The sequence below is a fragment of the Rhea americana genome, unplaced genomic scaffold (genome assembly GCF_003343005.1).
Source record: "Rhea americana isolate MKP2758 unplaced genomic scaffold, rheAme1 scaffold_41, whole genome shotgun sequence".
Lineage (NCBI taxonomy): Eukaryota > Metazoa > Chordata > Aves > Rheiformes > Rheidae > Rhea > Rhea americana.
The window spans coordinates 5,401,128-5,420,927 of record NW_028186546.1 but is presented as its reverse complement, the minus strand read 5'-3'; the positions used below and the strand labels follow the sequence as shown (position 1 = coordinate 5,420,927).

At 34.1% G+C, this 19,800-nt stretch overlaps 1 protein-coding gene across 1 annotated transcript in view; it reads left to right on the top strand.

Annotated features, from left to right (window-relative positions):
* Window positions 1–17,486, top strand: part of RNF212 (ring finger protein 212) — a 23,109-nt gene extending 5,623 nt beyond the window's left edge. The window contains exons 4-12 of the mRNA XM_085314622.1: window positions 2,783–2,839; window positions 6,722–6,780; window positions 9,704–9,768; window positions 9,858–9,927; window positions 10,763–10,808; window positions 11,934–11,997; window positions 14,019–14,091; window positions 14,907–15,103; window positions 17,449–17,486. Of these exons, the coding sequence (XP_085170748.1) occupies window positions 2,783–2,839; window positions 6,722–6,780; window positions 9,704–9,768; window positions 9,858–9,927; window positions 10,763–10,808; window positions 11,934–11,997; window positions 14,019–14,091; window positions 14,907–15,103; window positions 17,449–17,486 (669 nt within the window). The remainder of the gene's footprint in view (window positions 1–2,782; window positions 2,840–6,721; window positions 6,781–9,703; window positions 9,769–9,857; window positions 9,928–10,762; window positions 10,809–11,933; window positions 11,998–14,018; window positions 14,092–14,906; window positions 15,104–17,448) is intronic.
* Window positions 17,487–19,800: the final 2,314 nt, after the last annotated feature.

Genomic DNA, 19,800 nt, shown 5'->3' with positions numbered 1-19,800 from the left:
GGGCATTTGTTGGATTAGATTTTTTTTTTTTTTTAATAAAGTGAGCAAATCAAAAAATACCAAAGATGTCTAATCTCAAAAGCTAGGCTTTATTAAAAATAGGGACAATATAATTCTTAAAAACCTCAGGTCTTCTTATTCAGACAGATGCAATGAAAGATTTCAAGATAAATTTTCTCCCTCCCTGCTGTAACCTCCAAGGAGAATCCATTGCTTTGATTTTAGTATTCCAATCCTGCAACCTTAGTAGCTTACTGATTTAAAAAACTGCATATAAGCTCCCTTTGGATCCTCTTTTCCTTTGTCTCTGCAGCTTTGCTTTGGGACTTGTCCTTATCCCTCTTACTGAAAATTTCTGCAGCAGCTTAAACAACTCTAAGTTGAACCGTCCTCCTTCAGTCCACCAGCAACCTTCACCRTGTATTCTCATCCCACTTGCAGTGGTACTTGTTTGACCTTGTGGTAAGCTTGCTGATCTAGCAGAAAATTAACCCAGGGAAGATGATTTACTTTCTTCATCCTAAGGAATCTCCTAAATGATCATGGTGATTATGGATTCGTAATTGTTCTACTCTACACTCCACAAACTTCTCCAAAGCTGAGCATGTTCTCTTTCCTTAGCACTCCTCCTCTGAAGCTGACACAAGGTAAACAAGAAACCTTCCTCTATCCTGCCCAGGCACACAGTATTTAACAGCATGTCAAATGAACAGAATTTATTCTGTAAACTGTGAACTGTTAAATTCAGGGAGGTACAACACCAGTCGTACTTCAATACTAACTTCTGTAATGTGTCAAAGAAATGAAAAAAAGGACATGAACTCAAGAGACTCAGGTGAGTTTTCTGTAGTCTAATGTATAGGAAACATATTGACATGTAAAATGTAGGAAGCATTGAGAGATGTTCAGAACTTCCACCAGTGTAAAAAGATGTAAGACCAGCCTGTACTGAGTTAGGGCAAAGGTTTTATCTGTTGCACCAACAAGTACTTAGGRAAGATAGAGATGGTGTCTTTGCGTTCAAAAGTTTTGATCGCTATTTTCCCCTATGTAATTGTCAAGTTGTTGTCTGMATACTTAGCGTCTACCACATACTGTGGACAGAATGTCGACAACTTATACACTATTTGAAGAATGATTTCCTTTTGCCTGTTTTTAACTTGCTACCTGCAAGTTTTATTTGATGCTTTTGCATCCTGTGCTGGAAGAAAAAGAAAGCATTCCCATTTACCCTATCTGTGCTACTCATTAGTTTTAGACCGGTATTGTATTCTTTCTTCAACTGTCTTTTTTCCAGYCATGAGGACTCATAATCACAGTTGTTCTTTGTACTTAAACTGTTCCATACCTCTAATTAATCTTAACTGTTTCCAGACCTACTACTCCCTTTCTGAAATATTAGGCAGACTCAGTACAGTAGCATCATACATTTTTACAGTGGAGTAATAATACCTATCTATTTCTGTGAAGCCTATTCTATTCCTTGATTTGCTTTTTTGACCATTGCTTAGTGCTGAACTGACATTTTTATGGAACTCCCTATTATAGGCCCAGCAACTCATTCCAGAGTGGTAGCCGTCAGCTCAGAGCCCATTATATTCTGAGTAAATTTAGATTTTTTCCCTCTGTGCATGAATTCACATGATTATACTGAATTTCAGCTGTGGTTTTGTTAGCCAGCCATTCAGTCTTATAAAGTCATTCTAAATGTCTTCACCACATGCTCTTAACTTCATTATCCTTATTAACTTAGTATCATCAGAAACTTTTGCTATAAGAATAATATTGACTTTTACTGAAGATCACGTATAAAAATGTTGAACAGCAAAAATCGAAGCATGGATCTTTGTGGAAATTCACTGGTGATCTCCCTCAACTGTGTGAAACTGATTTTTTGCTTACCTATTTATTATCTTTTAGGAATGAGTTAGCGAGGCAAAGATGTGGTGAATCCTTACAGTTCCTTTTTGGCTGTTTCTTCCATCTGTTTTTCTGAAGACACTTCTGATCCTTTGGTGAGGATCCAGTGGTAATCTMCCAGGCCTTTCTACAGTGAACCCAAAGTAACCATTTCTGTTAGCTACTCCACTATGGTTTCTTTTTTTCCTGAGTGTTTCTTCTTGGTTGCCTGACACATTCTCTGACAGATTTATTACTTATGGCACGTGAGAAGAAAAATTTATTAGTAAGTTTTTGCCTTTTGTAATTTGTTCATCAAGCTCTGTCCTTGCCTAGCATGTATGTTTTTGTTTTTAATCTGTCATGATTTATGATCCTCATTTGGACATCACCAGAAGTGCTGCTTACTAAAATCTCCACAAGACAATATGTGTAACAATTATATCTAATTAATAAGATATTTTTACAAGACAAGTCATAATTGTCAATAAGACACATTACATTTTATGTTGCCATTAATATTATTTGTTTACGTAGCACTAATGGATAAGAAAACAACTCAGGTAACTGCCTTTCCAATTTCTTTACGTTGTAAATGAACATAATTTTAAAATACAAATTTAGAGAAATAAATCTACTAACTCTATGGTTGACTAAGGTTAAATAAACTTTATAAGAATTTCTGCCTAAGTGATAATAACTTGGACTCGGACTTTTTTGTTGGATGATGATTTAAAGAATTGTATAAAGAATATGTTCAATAATTATTAGAATGTAGGAAAACACAAATTCTGTTAAGTGATTCTTCTCTGTTAGTCTTTTCTGAGGTTGCATAAATGAACTTAGGTGAAGATTGGTATAACTATAAAAAATTTATTTTTAGATTTCAGAATTTCAGGAAAAACATCGTAGACATTTAATAGCATACCACAAACAAAAGGTAATGTTAAGTTTGATGTTTTTATTTTTGTTGGTTATATTCCTTATGGSCTTATTACTTCAGTTTAGCAAATACATTCACCTTTTTTAGGATTACTTAGCATAGCTTATCTAGATTTCCTCCTTTCCTTCATTATAAATGCCAGTTTTAAATTGTTTAAAATCCATGATGACTTTATTGATTATGGTTTAATAAGATGSCTGTTAGCTGTGGAGTGATAGAGATTAATGGAGAGTCAAAAGACAGAAAGAAAAGAGACAGTTTTGCTACAGAGAGGAGGGGAATGGAAGGGGTGAAAAGATGTTGGTTCTCAGATGATGAGCACAGAGGAAAATAAGGCCTGGACTGACAGACTAAGACAAACTAAATTTGAGCAGTGCAGAATAAGACTAAGGACTGGTACCCTGAGATAGGGTTACTTCATTGGGGAGGGGAATAGAATTAATCTTTCTCTGGAAAACAAGTGGTGAAATTTGCACCTCATTCTCTGCAAGTTGGAAAGAAATCCAAGATTTCTTTTCCATTTCCCAGCTACTTCTAAGTATTTGTGCAAATAGACGACGTTTTGTTCATCTCTAAGRACATGGCCAGCTATATTACTCAAAGCTGCTTGACAGTGCTAGCTGATCAATGTATCAGTAGGTGTCCTAAGTTTGAAGTGTCAGAGGCAAAAACACTAGCCAGCCAGCTGGACATTTCTGGGGTAAAGAAGGCATGTGATATGGTCCCAAAGTATGGAGTATCTTGTAAGTGTTTTGAGGCCCAATCTCCCCTAGATTCCATGACTGCATTTTAGAATGCATTTTGACTATAGTCCTTTGGACTTTGGAGTGGGCAGTTCTTTAAAAGTCTTGTCCTTCTGCTTTCAAGGCCAGGCCCTGGAGGAATCCATATGATTTCATGGTCCTTTCTGATCTSATTCCATATGGTAAAAAAACAGACTTGGAAGTAAAGGATGATCAAACTCTTAATAGATTTTCCCACATGAGGAAATATTGTTTCCAGACAATCTGTGCAGTTTTGGTAATTTTTATATTTGATACTTTCTGATGATAACTTTCTTATTTACTGTTGTAATAGTCATTTAACAGTGRTTGTAAATCACCTGAGGATGCTGCTGAGCTGAGAAGGATGTTCAGGTGCTAGCACATAGACAACTGAAAGTTTGGCTRATTGCTCTTTCAATGGTACCCTATTTGGGATATTTTTTATTGTTGTTTGTTTTGTGTATTTGTTTATAGTTTAAAACTGCTTACACTGAATCRTGGTCAGAAGAGGGTAGTTGAAATATACATCCTATGTGCAGCTAAGGTTAGCATTAGTGAGGGTATTTTGCTGGAGAAATGGTTTAACAGTGAGGCTGAAGTGAGCAAGGAAGATTTCCCCATGCAGCAATACACCCATCTCCTGCCTGAGAGTTTCAGTTAGTGACACTCCTCTCAAGGCTACTGTAAGGGAGCCTGAAGGAGCTGGTGAGAGGTAGATTGCAGCAGACAGAGGCACAGGGGACTGGAGAGTCAGTATATGTTCATGTCAGGGTGATAATCTCCATCCAAGTCTTTCTGCTGCTGGCTTTGAGATGAGGAGAAGGGGGAAAGGATGAAGTAAGGGTGGAGTGGCCTAGAGTGTAAAACTGGCAAATGGCAGTGAGCCCGAGGGGAGTGAGGAAGCCCAAATCTTCCCTTTAACACAAGTGCTTCTTTCTGGCACTCTCCRCTTCTCAGGCCCCTCATAGGCTCTTGACTCCCTGCTTGGAGCCATTTATTCTACACTACTGCTTCTCAGTGCAGGAATGATGTGCAGAAGAAGTTCTTGTGGGTAGCTCTATTAGACAAATATATTACAACAGTCTGCTTAAATCCCCTGAGCTGAAAAAAAGAGGACACTGAGAGAACGTTAGGGCAGTGGTCTGTAGGCTTGCCCTGTTCTTACTGTTTCTCAGGTGTCTACTTACGGCCATTGCTGGAAACAGAATACTAGGCTAGCTAAACCTTAATCTGTATCATTATGGCCAGTCATGTTTTTCTTARTTGAAGGCTCTAAAAGGAGCTAGAGTTCAGAGGTCTGAGGACTTGAAGACAGTAGAATTCCTACTCGAATAAAATACAAAAGTAATTTCTTTTGCATTTGAAACAATTTGCTGATAAAAGAAGTGTAGTATCCATGATCGGAAATGGAGATGGGAAGAACTGCCTCCATAGATGCAGTGATAGGTTGGAAAGACAGTGGACAGAAAGGACAAAAAGGCTGACCTAAGAATGAGACCAGATGTGATATGCCAAAGGTAATTTCTGGAAACTCGGTGTGATCACACAGTGAGCAGTTTTTACTGGAAGCTTAAAATATGACTCTTCAATGGATAACACTAGAGGAGAAGAAATACAAGTTTTGTCTCTCTGGATACCTTTTTACCTCTTTGCAAATCATTCAGATTAGTTTTACTAGAATATTCTAATGGTATTATCAGGTTATTTTTACAGTAATACTGACCATTTTCCAGCGATTTTCCATATTCTACAGCGCTATCATCTTATGTGCCTATGCATACAGAAAATGCACCATTCCTAGTAATTACTCTGTTTGCTTGTATTGCATATAGACCTGTGATAGATCTTAATATTTTAACCTCACTAATGAATTATGTAATAGGTTTTCTGGTACTTTTCAGTTGGCTTTCATAAAAAAATATGGTGTTGCACATTAAAAGAACTTTCAGGTTGTACAGGCAGCCCTTCAACGTTTAGGAGTTGTTTCCCTACTTGTGTACATTACGATGCAGTCCTGAAGTACCTGATCATATGGCTTTCCCACAAGATCTGTGCTACTGGGGGCTGACACAGGACTGTATGAAAAAAGAGAATTTTGTTTGTAAAGTACCTCCTCCATGAGTTAAAAGTTGTAAGTAGTGAATGAAATAGGATATTGCAAGAAAAGTGTTGCTGAATCCTACTTTAGAGAACTGAATTCTACCCCTTCTCCTATCTCGGGCTACCTGTCTGATACTAATCAATCAACAGAAAGTATGCAAAAAATCAGATCCTCCATAAATTAGATTTTGTCCTTAATCTGTTTTCCTTCTGTTTCTCATCTACTGTGGAATATCTTCCACAACCAATTTAATTTTATAAAGGTAAATCAATCAATGTTTATAAAGAATTCAAATAATACTGTAAGGAGAATCACAAAAAGTTAACATGAAGACTTATAATTTATCTTCAGATCAAAATGTGATTAATATGAAGTAGTGAAGGACTAAGGTCACACACTAGAAGTTAAGGATAAAATACAGATATGTATCAAGGCTGTTGAGTAAATTTTTACACCCTCCATAAGAAAAAAATAACACATAGTAGAGAGCTGACCCAAAGTTCTTTGGAATCTTCAATTTTGCAACCTAGTAACATTCTTTAATGGAGATTTTTTTTGATTGTGTTYCTTCACATCATAAACTCATTGCAAGTAGATATACTACAAAGAATTGAATAAATTTTGAATCTCAGAAAAGAAATATGGGCTCTTGGTATTTGAAAGTGGTATTGATATTTTTTCAATACACTTTCATTTTACATACACTAACTTTTCTATCAGATACAGAAAAGATGAAGAAAAACAGAAGCAAACTATTTTTAAGCACTGTTCTTAGTATTCATTTATCCTGTATTACCAAAGTAAGCGTATCTTCTTCAGACTGACTGTATAGTGATCCATATAATGGCTGCAGTCTTGCCCCTTTTAATCTTAGATATCATTGGCATTCCAAATTTATTATTAGATAAAAACCAGCAAAACACAGCCTTTTAACAGTTTAGAATACTTGTTGTATGAAAATGGATTTGTATATTACRCAAATAGAGTTTGTTTAAATCTCTGATTATGTCACAGACATTGAAGTTGGAAGAATCTCTCAAAAAAGCAACACAACAATTGCATCAGATGCAATGGTAAGAGGTTTAATGCTGCAGAAATAAATGGGGAACATTACTACTCTGTAGTAATCAGACTACAGCAGAGCTAATTGATAAAATGATAAAAATCATGCTTTGTTTGCTTTTCTCTTTAATAGTGTTATATAAATAAACGAAGTATATTTTTAACCTTATAGAAATAAGTGAATAATGATTTTTGTTGTCAGGTCCATTCCTTCACCTTAGTCAGGCTTAACAGGAAAGAATATTTTTAAAAAATTCAAGTCAGTAATTACTCTAAAAATGAACTTTTAGCAAGCAGAATTTATTATACCGGATTAAACATCTTAATCATAGAATCAGTAAGGTTGGAAGGGACCTCTGGAGATCATCTAGTCCAACCTCCCTGCTCAGCAGGGTCACMTAGAGCATGTAAGACAGGTTTGCATCCAGGCAGGCCTTGAAGATCTCCAGAGAAGGAGACTCCACCACCTCTCTGGGCAACCTGGTCCAGTGCTCCGTCACTCTCACACGGAAGAAATTCCCCCTCACGGTCAGGTGGAACTTCCTGTGCTTCAATTTCTGCCCATTGCCTCTTGTCCTGTCACATGGGACAACTGAAAAGAGTTTGTCCCTGTCCCCCTGACACCCTCCCTTCAGGTACTTGTACACATTGATCAGATCCCCCCTCAGTCTTCTCTTCCCCAGGCTGAAGAGGCCCAGCTCTCGCAGCCGTTCCTCGTACGGCAGGTGCTCCAGCCCTCTGATCATCTTKGTAGCCCTACGCTGGACTCTCTCCAGTAGCTCCATGTCTCTCTTGTCCTGGGGAGCCCAGAACTGGACACAGTACTCGAGATGAGGCCAGGGCTGAGGGGTAGGATCACCTCCCTTGACCTGCTGGCAACACTCTTCCTAATGCACTCCAGGATACCATTGGCCTTCCTGGCCACAAGGGCACATTGCTGGCTCATAGTCAATTTGTCATCCACCAGCACTCCCAGGTCCTTCTCTGCAGAGCTGTTCTCCAGCAGGTCGGCCCGCAGCTTGTCCTGGTGCCTAGGGTTATTTTTCCCTAGATGCAGGACTCTGCAATTACCCTTGTTGAACCTCATGAGGTTCCTCTCCAATGCAGTTTTAAAATTCCTGTTTGTACTGACATGAATTTGGGTTGCTCTTTTTCAAGTTTTCCAGCATCAATTCAGAAGGTGCAGAATATCTTTCCCAGTATATCTAGAACTAGCCCACTTGCAAAATTACCAAAATTTTGTAAAATGATTGTAAWCTTTCTTGTTTGTAGTAAGAATAAACTCCTCATCTCATCTCATCTCAAAATAGTCTTTTTCCCAAATGCACTAAGAAGTAGCTTATTATTATCCCCTGAGTGACATATACACCTAAATCGTTTTTATCCTTTATTATTGGCAATTGCTGAATTTCCAACTTAGTAGTTCTTATGATTGACCCCTAAGTGTGCTTTGTGCTATTACTTTTCATTAGTTTTCATTTTATTCCAATTATTTTATTTGAAAAGATCACCTTATTTTATTTTATCATTATCTTGTTTTCCTTCATATTGATAATATTTTCTAAATCTGTCTACAGATTTCGCAAACTGCTGGCTATGCCTAAGTCAATAATGAATACATTAAATAGAATCAGTTGCAAAACTAATCTGAAGGAGACATCAATAATAACGTTTCTGCACTATCTTAACTCTTTTTTTGTTGCTATTTTTCTTCTAACGTTATTTACGTCATAGTTAACTGAATTAATCCCTCTTCTCTCTATTTAAAGACTAAGTGACCTATACAGCACTATAATGCTTAGACTAAATTAATATAGATTAAATGTACTTTCTTTCTACTGTTTAAAAATCTGCTTACCAGAAAAAAAGAAAACAAATGTAATATCATTCTGAGGTGATCTCCTATGGTAAAATTATTCAATTTTTGCAAAATTTTTCCATTTGCTTCCATATCCTAGTTTGTTCTTCTCTTTTTTAATACTTCAAAAACTACTGGAAAAAAACTAACAATCTTGGCTCTTTTTTTTGTTTTCCTTTTAATGAGTATTGGTATCAGGGTATCAAATCTCGTAGTGTGTAGYTATAATGTACTACTGCCCATGGATCCATCTTCTTGAGCCTTTCTCCATGAATACCACTTTATTAATTCGAATAATAGGATCCTGAAACGTTCTTGATAAGCCAATTCACTGAGCCGGCAATTTAATTGCAACATCTTATGTCATCATTCATTTTCTGTGTTTTTTAATATACACTTTCTTCTGGCTCTGACATGCACATAGTATCCTAGATCATTCTCTCTTACGGTGCTTGGTGTAAGATGATGAAGATAAAGAGTAGAATGGAAACTAGGTACATGATGGATTATCATATGTTTTTATTCTCTGTTTCCCTTTCCTGATCTGCATCTGAAATAAACAGCATCTTGGTTATACCAACTACAGAGTTTTAACTGAATTTCARATTTTTACAGAATTCTATGCAAACAGTTTGACCTAGTGCTTCTCCTCATATGTCCAGCGAGACATATTGCTCCTGTGTGTGGTTATTAGGAAAGATATCAGCTTATTTTAATCATTGGTGAATAGCAGAAATATTCCAACATTTCCTTAGAGAACTAGATTTTTAAGGTTTGGGAAACTTACACATCAAAATGAAGATTTTAGAGGCAGTTATAGTTAATAACTGTGTTTTAATATTTGTTATTCCATAAAGTATTCTGCCATAATKTTATCCTAAATTGACCTTGGTGTGAATGGAATGACTGATATTTCAAATACACTGCTTATTTTGCTTCATGATGAACTGTGACATTGTAGAAAACTATTAATGGATAATATACTTTGATCTTATGATTTATTGACCAGTTATATAAATGAATTAACTAAACCAATTTTTACCTTATATCCGTTGTTCCTTTTGTTTTGCTTTTAGTGTGAAAACTCCTCAACAAATTACTCAACTGCCACTTTCCAGTACAAGCAGAAACCCACTTTCCAGTAAGAAGTGTTAGTTTAAAATGTTAATTATGTAATACATATCATTGGATATAAAAATGTTCTAATATTGCATTTATTACTAACTTTAGTTCCTTCAAAAAAACAGAATGGATATTCTTCATATTCTCTCCATCCTMGTCATGCTTCTGCTTCTGAAATGTAGGTACAAAACCATTAATTTCCAATAAAAACCTTACAATAGCAAAATATTTACAATTTTTTTCACATTAAACTGTTTATTTTGTAGAGTATGTATCCTTTTGGCAATGAATTTAAAATGACTGTATTTTCTAATTTTTGTGTTTCCTTTTGCAAACTGTATATGTAAAAGAACTGGGGAGCGTTTTATATATCTTAATATACATATTAGTTAGTTGTGTAGCTTGCCTTTTCACTGGAAAAAACTCTAAGGCATGATACATCTTATTCTAAAGACTTTTTGTGTAGACTGATTAAATGCATTCCAATGATGAGCATTTCTTCATATTGACTGTACAGGAAATCTAAATGACTAGTACAGACATCCATACTTAAATTGTAGTTATCTAGTTAGATAGGATCAGCCCYAGCTAGGCATTCAATACTCATTACATTTTGAATAAATTGAATGTATAGTTTGTTCAAGCTAAATGATTTCTTTACCTATAATTGATTCACTTGAAAAAGTAAAATTTCAGAATGCTATTAATGTGAAGACAAATGCCAAATATATTATTGTGCATTTATTCTGACTTAAATAGAAGTATAACACCATTAGTCATAAAATACCTTTCTCTACAAGTATCTAAACCAAGGTTCTTACTAAATCTTACTCATTTTTTCTTACCTCGAGTGGATTTTGGGACAGGTGCTAAGTACTTTTTATGTAATATGCATTACACATTATTAATTATGTATTAGTCAAATTGAATATGGGGAATATAATGTAATTTTAGTCCATATAATGAATGTTTTATTTTTATTACATCATACTTATTTTGACTTTTGTTGTAAGAATGGAGTCCATGGAGATTGATCCTGTACCTTCACCAATGAGGAAAGTAAGTTCCTTTTATATATATATATATATATATATGTATATATATGTATGTTTGGGGTTTCTTTTACCCTGTTAATTACGGTAAAAAATAGTTTTCCCCCATTCAGAACAATTCTTACATACATACTGCTTACATACATGCATTTCAGCTGTGGTTGATGCTTAGTAGTAGTCAAATGCTTCCCAAAAGGAATTAGTAAGAGATAAATCACAGCACTGATTTCTAGAATGTTATTCTCCCTATGGCATAAACAAGGTTATAAACTTGTGCTGCTAAATTAAATAGCAAATTCTTGAGTTCCAAGTACATTACATTAYAAGAATGTTTCCAGAATAAATGTTGCTATTGCTTGAAACTGAGACTTAGGATTAAATTTAAAAGTCAAATATATTAAGGAATGGAAGTATATATAAGATATAAGATATATAAGATTCCCACCTTTGTACAACCTCATGTAGATATCTGCAGTGCATATCTGAGCTAGTTACCAAGTTATTTTCACCTTTCATAAAGAATTTTATTTGCTGTTTGACCAGGCTATAATGCCTCCAGCTATGTCCGGGGGCATCAACATGTGAGTAACATCTTCACATGTTAAGGAAAAGCTAAATCGTAGCAGTCATCTGCCTGAGGCAGTGTTAAAACCTGACATTTTGAGCTCCAAATGACATCTCTAAGATGAAAATGGAGGGGGGAACTCTTCCCCAGTTAGGAGAGGTAACATCCAGGAAAAGAAGATTGCTTAAGAATGGAATCTCAGCACAAAAAATAGTGTAAGCATATGATAATTTTTTATCTGAATGTGACAGAAAAGACATTTTGGAATAAAACTCAAATATGTGTATTTTTTTCCCTGTGTATCTCTGAAAAAACAGCAACTTAATTCTGCAGTTTTGCATTTCAGTGCTATGAACAGATCTGGAAGGAATAATTTGGAACCTAGCAATACAGAATGGTGGTCTAGGAGAGCTATGTCTCCTAAGGACAACCCTTCTTAGGGTATCTTCGCCTAAAAGAGGCCGAAGTCTGCTGGTTTTGTATTCCTCGCGCCYAGAACACAGTTACTTAAAATATCTTACTAATTTGTCTACTTATTACACTGTGATTACCTCGCCTTTCTTTTAGCCTGAGACAGTGACTGGTCCAACAAGACTATCACTAATAACACCACCCCAAGGTGGACATATGGGTAAGTAAAAATAAAATTTATAAGTGAATAACATTTATATTACTTTAAGAGTATTCCAAAATTAAAATCCATGCAATTTAGCAATTTACTGTGCAAGTTTGGATCATGGTAAGGTGTAGGGAATTTATCATATAGACATCAATCCAGCAGATGAGAAACGGTTAAAAATGAAAAATGAAATAAATCTCTATATTTACCTGCTCTGTTCTATTAATAATTTCTTGTAGCCAAAATGATGTTTGCTGAGCAACCATAGTCAACAGTTGCAAAGAAAATACTGTCATGATATATATGGTAGAATAGAACATATGTACTTGCAGTACATGTTACTGTCTCTCCATTAGTCTTCATGGTTATATTGTTTAAAAGTTACCAGAGATTAATACTGCCTATAAAATCATTTTAAATATTAGATGAGAAAATAAGGAAAAATTGAATGAAAGTTACAAAAATACTTGGTAACAACAGTAAAGTAATTCATCTGAGATCAAGAATTTCTTCAGGAAGAGGTAATAGTTTTACAATATCAGTATATTAGGGAATTAGACATTTTATCTATCTGACTGGCTTTCAGTTGTGGGTTATTGCAGAGCTTAGGTAGCTTTCTGAAGTAAAGAAGACATGCATGACAGCCAGTTGAAACTATTAAATTCTCCTTGTGCATTGTTTATTTGTGAAGAGTTTCACAGAATTTCCAGTGGTCTGCAGGTATACCATTGATAGGCCCCTTCCATTTTCATTTTTCCATCCAGCATGCTACTGTACCAGTCCATTCTCAGGCAACCGTACAGCTGTATTCAGCTGTTAAGAGGATGCATCTCCAGCCAAAAATGGAGCTTTTAGCACTCTTATGCTTTTATACAGTGTAAAAGTCCTGGAACAGGGATAATCACAGTTGCGATGCACATAGTGTAACGAATTTTTGTCCAGAGGTGCTGTGGAGTCTCTATCCTTGGAAATACTCAAATGCTGTCCGAACAAGGCCCTAGGCAATCTGCTCTCGGTGGCTGGGCTGGAGCAGGGGAGTTAGATGATTTGCAGAGATCCCTTCCAAACTCAACCGTTCTGTGATTCCGTAATCAGTAAAAATTATTCTTTTCTATATTATGTCAGATTTTCTCTATGTTATGTCTGATTTATAAGTTTTGATCCTTTCTGAACTTTATCCTTTTATATGCACTTTTACATATAAATTTGTGGATTACAATACAGGTGTAGTCTAGGTAAACATTTTTTTTTCATTTTGTCTGAATATAAATAAATATGTAATTAGGCAGTAAAATTACATGTAAAACAGTTATGTGGTTACCACGTTTCAGAATCAACCCATAAAGCTTTGCAGTGTTCAAAGTTGAATATATCAAAACACAGTCATGTAATAGATTTAATATTTATAAAAGTAAGGGGTTGGCATAAACAATGATTTATTGGTACACCAAGTAAAGTTTCTTTAAGGGAGATTGATGAGGCAGGAAAAAAAAGAAAACAGCTGAAGAACTGAAGTACCTCAGCAGCAGGTGAAAGAAACCACCATATCTGTGTCAATCTTGGAAAAGGTTTGCAGGAATGGTAAAATATCATGGTTCTGTGACAGCTAAACTGTACGTAGGGATTAATCTGTTGGGATTTAAGTCAATTTTTCACCATTAACTTCTGTTGAAGTACTGCTGAGGAGGTACATGAGCTTTCACGTCTGCTGGACTTCTCCTAGCAAGAGATACTGGAAAATAAATGTTGCCTCAGCAGATGTCTTGTCTGTAGTAAATCCCCAAAAGTGTTACTCATTTTTAGGGCTATTTTGATCTTTCCTCAAGTGCTATGAGGATTTTATTTTGTCAGCCAGTCCCTTATTTTTCTTTTTTTTTATTGTTATTCTCCATGGCTTTTCACACTTGAATGAACTGATGGTGAATTTGGCCCAGAAAATGTAATTAAGGWACTTATCCTTGTTTCCAAAGTGATTTCTTAAGTAAAATGGGTAATTCATTTTAATCCTATATTCAAAAATATAATTCTTACAGGTAGTGTATCCTACAGAAGTTCTCAGCCATCTGGAATAATGTCAGGTCAAAATAGTAAAGCAGGATCTGCAAGGTAATTAAATATAGCTCATGCTATTCAGGATGTTACAGTCTTTTATTGGAGACTGAAATTTAACTCCTTCCTGGCCTTAGTGTATCTGTACATTTAAAGGCTATATTCTTATCTGTCCTTCTAAACAAGAAATGTTATTGTGTAAGCTATCACCTATTTGAATCTGCTTTTTGTGGCTGGAAGATTACATTTTAAAATTCCTTTCTTAAAAATGTTCAGCGGTAATCTGAGTTCTTGTAGTTGTGTACATCTACAGTCAGGATACTTTATATAAAGAGTGGTAAATTCTTATTAAGGAAGTGAAACATCTCTGCTTTATATTCCTGTTAAAAGTCAGAGACTGCAACACAAGATCCCTAGCATTTTACTGAAAAATTGCCCAGAGAGCTGTTCTCTGAGTAACCTGAACATCTTCATGCAGTGTGTGTTAGCTCTTTCAGGCTTTTCATCTGAACATTGAAGAAGTCTCAATTTGTGAGAATTACCAACATGAAGAAAATATTTAAAATGTATCCAGAAAGTATAAACTCTTGTTCCTCATTATCATAAAGCACAATATACCTTCTTAGCATAAATTTAAAATACATAACAAAATATTTCTTTTCTATCTCTGATTCTCATACCTTTTGTTTTCCTTCTGCTGCTTAGAATGTGTAAAAATCCTAAATATCTAAATATCTGATGAATAAGGAATCTGTAAAACATAAAATTTTATTACTTTTTAAAAAAATAACACTATGACTTTAAAAGTTTTGAAATCTCTTGTAGTATGAAAATTGCCTCAAATCTTACTCAAAAATTAATTTCTTTAATAGATCCACACCTATAAGACTACCACATAATGGATGTCCACTCACATCGTCGTCTGGATCACAAAATTGTAGAATGGGGTCATGGGCTACTTCTGACTTCAGAACACCTCAGCTGTATTCATTTACATCACCTTCCTCACAGTCATCTGGAACAAGACATCCAATCACCATCCCTGGTCTTCTGCAGAGACAACATTTAGGTAAGTATATTTTATATATTAACAAAACTTGACTGTCTTTACTGCAAAATTTTCAGCATAAAATACAATTGTTGCTTTTTTTACTGGAGCTCAGGGAAACAAATTATGCAATATGGAAATGATATTTGAAAACTGGAAGCAAGCTATCAAAAATATGAAAAAATTGGGTTTTTTTTAAAGCAGTATTTAGCCTTATCTGTCTGTACAATAGAATATCTGCTACAAGAATGTGTTCTTGGTTCACTTCCCACAATATTTTAACGAAGATTTAAATCAGACAGTTTAAATAATTGTTTTCTAACAAATTCCTAGCATTTCTGAACAATTCAAAGCATATAATAATTTGGCAAAAACTAATCTTCCAGTAACTCTCAAGTAAAGAATGGAGAATAGAAGACAATTAATGGAAGAAGTAGACTCAGTGGGAGTCATAGTAAGTCAGAGCATTTCAGCTGGAAGTGAAGATTAATGAACACAGATAAAACTGAGATAGTCAATAGGAGTCCTTTAATAAGGACTCTTATTAAGGAATTAAGGAAGAAGAATGGTTGACTTTACATTTGGGAAAGAAGGAAAGAATAGTCTATAATGAAAAGAACAAACCTGAGACAGTTCCTGTATGAAAGAATGGAGAGTTGTATAAAGTGGATGACAGCTGACCCCTCACTATGTCCAGAGRAGGAATGTAAGAGGAAACTGCAGTAACAAGTGAAGTATTAGTGATCTAGTTATCAAGAACTTGGGAAAATTAATGAAATTGAGCAAATAAGAAAACTCTGCTTGAAGTGAATAAGGAATAGCGAATGAATAGATGATACAGAAAAAGGAAGGAAGATATTCAGGAATAGAAAGGAAAGGTGAGGATATTAAAAAGGTTGGGAGAAGAAAAGGACTGCAGAAAAATGCGTGATATAAAACAAAGGCTATAGAGGAAATAGAATAAAAAAAAGCTGAAGAATGGCTATTAGAAAGCAGAATATTTGTGTAAAAAAGGAAACAGGATGGATCAAAACAAAAAGATGAGAGGACACTCAAGTTTATTTTTTCAGAGAAGCAAGAAAAGTAGAAAAGAAAAGCTCTGATAGTTACAGCAAACAGACTTAGACCAAAGAATAAAGAAATGGTGAAAATAAAATAAAAAATGACAAAAACCTTTTATTTTTTAGTATTATTTGTGTATTTTATAATTACTATTAGCTATTTCATTGTACTTCTCTATCACGTGCTCTGCATCTTCACAGTTTGGGAGAAGAGGCTTAGATGATTATATATGATCATTTATTTCTGGTCATCTTTCCCATATTCTGTACTATATTAATTGTATTTCTTTTGTTAATGATTGTTATTATCTCATCACTATCTTTAGTAGTAATCTTCCCTATCGTATGAACTTTTCAGTCCTAGTACTGTTCCCTCATTTACCAGAATTTCTGTTTCAACCTCACATTTCTTATGAGTCTATCTGTCACCAAGACACTGACATAAATATCCATAAGTTACTGTAAAGAGAGAGTTACTCCAGGATAATAACTATAGCATAATGCAAAAGTAGCTGTACAGAAACCAACCCAAGAGGTCTGTATGGTTATGGTAGGAATTCCACTGAGGCAGATTGATTCTTCATATTGCAAAGCTTACATCACAAGTGAAACTTTGTTATTTACATTAAAAGGAAAATTCAGATTGAAAGTGCTTTTTAGTCTTTATTTATAAAAATTACTTTCCTATTCCAAAATCAACATACTCAAGCAGTTTGGAGCTTATAGCTAAGCTGTTCTATAGAAATGGACAAACCTAATAAAGGCAAAATGAAAATGTTTTAGGAAATTCAATCATTTTCAAATTTTGAATGCTTATAGCTTGTAAAAGCCTACATCTTATTTGTTTTACATGTGGAATTTTCTGRATAGTGATATAGCATGTGATATAATATATTAACCAGATAGATTCTGTAAATAATGGAGTAGGAATCTGAGTAAAAAAATAGCAGTTATAGTGAACTTAAGTATTGGTCTGATTTCAGCTATATGTTTATAAATTAATTGTAGTTTATATTCAGAATAATAGTATTTACTTTGACATTCACCTGTGTAGCTGAAATTCAAATATAGCACAAATTCTTTTAAAGAAATAGAATTCTTTTATAGAAATATAGAGGAGTATATTTCAACTGATAAAAGGTCTATACAAAAATTTATATCAAAATGTCTGTTTCATATTTTTAAATTTTTATAGTTTTTACTTTCCTTTTTTCTTCAATAAATTTCAAAAATATTTACATGAGTAAAATTTTCCTGTAGTATTATTAAAAATACTTCTATTTGTATTTGTTATTGTTATTCTAGGCTCTACTAATTTTGGAGGACATTCAGTAGAAAGATAAGCAAACATCTGTGATTTGTTTTGTTCAGTGTGCATCTGGAGAAGCCCTACACAGTCTTTGGATCTCAGAGTATTTGTAATTTCTGTAAAATGTCAAACTGGTGTAAACAGCTAACTATTCAGCTTGAATAATCTATTTAAAATGTTGCTGATATTGCTGATTGACATGTATGGTAGTTTTAAACAGGAGTAGAAAATACTGTAGCTATTTTTAGAATTTTGACTTAAAATGTATTTTAAAAATAAACAGCCTTTATTAACTGTTAAGACAAAACATGGTTATATACTCAATGAATGCTTCTTGCTGAGAATGCATAGATCTGCAGTAGGCCTCTCTATATAAATGGTTGTGCCTGTACAGTATTAGAGATGAGCCCTAGTCCAAAAAATATTTTTTATTTTATGAATATTCGATTCCAGAATTTCAATTTTGGGTTTTTATTCAGTAGATTACTTTTTGTTTGCACTGTTGAAAGATGTAAGATTTGGGATATATTACATTCTAACAAGCACTACCGAGCTTATGAGTGCAATATTTATACCATAGACCAAGGAGGTTATCATTTGATTTAAGTAATTTAAGTGATTTCTTTCCAAAATGTGATGAAATGGGGCAACACTTGTGAAAAGAAAGAATATGTTGGAGCTACCTTTACTCTGACTGAGCAATAGCAACTGGAGGCTCTGAATGGAGAGTGTCAGAATGAAATCTTTTTCTAGTAGCTCTTCCTTTGTGATTCCCACCATTATTGTGTATGTCTTAGAAAAATCTTGATATGATTAAGTCAGCAAATATGCAGCTGGAGGACTGCTGAAGCTATTTGTGAATTTTTGGCACATTTTTTGTAAAATCTTGGGGTTTTTTTGAAATTCAAAAAGTTTTTAAGATTTTGAAAGAAAAAAATCACTTTGTTTTGGCACTAACTTTACCTTAATTGTTCTAAAAATGCTAAAACTAAAATTTTGTTTGTATTTGAAATCAAGTCCTCTAGGTAAATGATACATTCTCTTTGCGGTTGAAATGTTTTGTTTGATCTAAAGGCGGAAAAAACAACAGAAAGGGAAGTATGAAAGAGTATTTTTGTTTTGATGAGACAAAGAATATTTCATCTAGAAAATTGAAAAGTGAATGATTGTTTTAACTGACTCTGAATTTGATTTCATCATTTCATATCTTCCCTCTGGCTGTCTACAGAGTTGAGTTTGAACAGGTGCGTGTGCCACTTGATTAAGTGTAAAATAGATGAAGAAATACCTAATTAATGAGTTTTTCTGGAGTAGGAGCTTCCATAACAAATTTTAAGCTTCATATTTTCCTTATTATATTTCCATATAATTCATATTTCCTTATTTAAATGTACACCAATACAAACAAATGAGTAATTGTTTTTATTTTTTACTAGGGGAAAGTTTGTGTGTTTTCTTCTCTACTATGATTTTATACTTCAAAGATGGGACTTCTAAATAAATTAATTTTCAAGCAGAATTTTAGTTTGAAAGGTTTAGTTTTAGAAAGTCATAAGCATATACATATACAGTAAAAGATTATGGATAATCTTTTTACAAATTCCTATTCTTCTCTAGTTCAAGGTAAGCTGCAATAGCTGAAAAATGAGGCTAGCAAAATATAATTGCCATCTTCCACATGAATTGTGCTTCAAAGGTTTTCCTGTCAAATTTATTTGGATTACAAGAAGGTATTCTTTCTAATTTCTATTTTGTCATACGGCAAAGTCATCATCCAGGACTGCAAGTTCAGGTTATAGCTTTTGTGATCTCTAATTTAGATTCTGCACATAGTTAAAATAAATAGGGTTTATTAATTTTCTTTTTCTTTTTTTTTCCTGGAATTGCATGGATGTGCCTGAAGACAGAATTTGAAGTTCATGAAGTTACAAAATTGATTCTATAAACGGGGCTTGGCCGAACATTCACAGGGAAGAATCACGTTTGTTCTCACAGAGACCCTTGTTCTGCAGAACCAACAATAATAATAAATGCATCCTGTCATTCAAAGTTCTATATACTTACACAGAGAACAGAATGGTTTCTATATTGCTGCTCATGAGAGTGATTTCCACACAAATTCAACAACAGTCTTAATGGCTCCAGTAATCTTCATCACTTTTCCCTTTCTGAGATAATAACTTTGCTCAGTCACTGTATATTCTGTAGTTGTAGACTGAGAAGCAGAGGATTTGGAACATCTCATCAATAAAGAAAAGAAATATAGTATAAAATTGTTTATATATTTATATATAAACAATATTTATATTGTAAATATTATTTAAAATATTTATATTAATATATAAAAT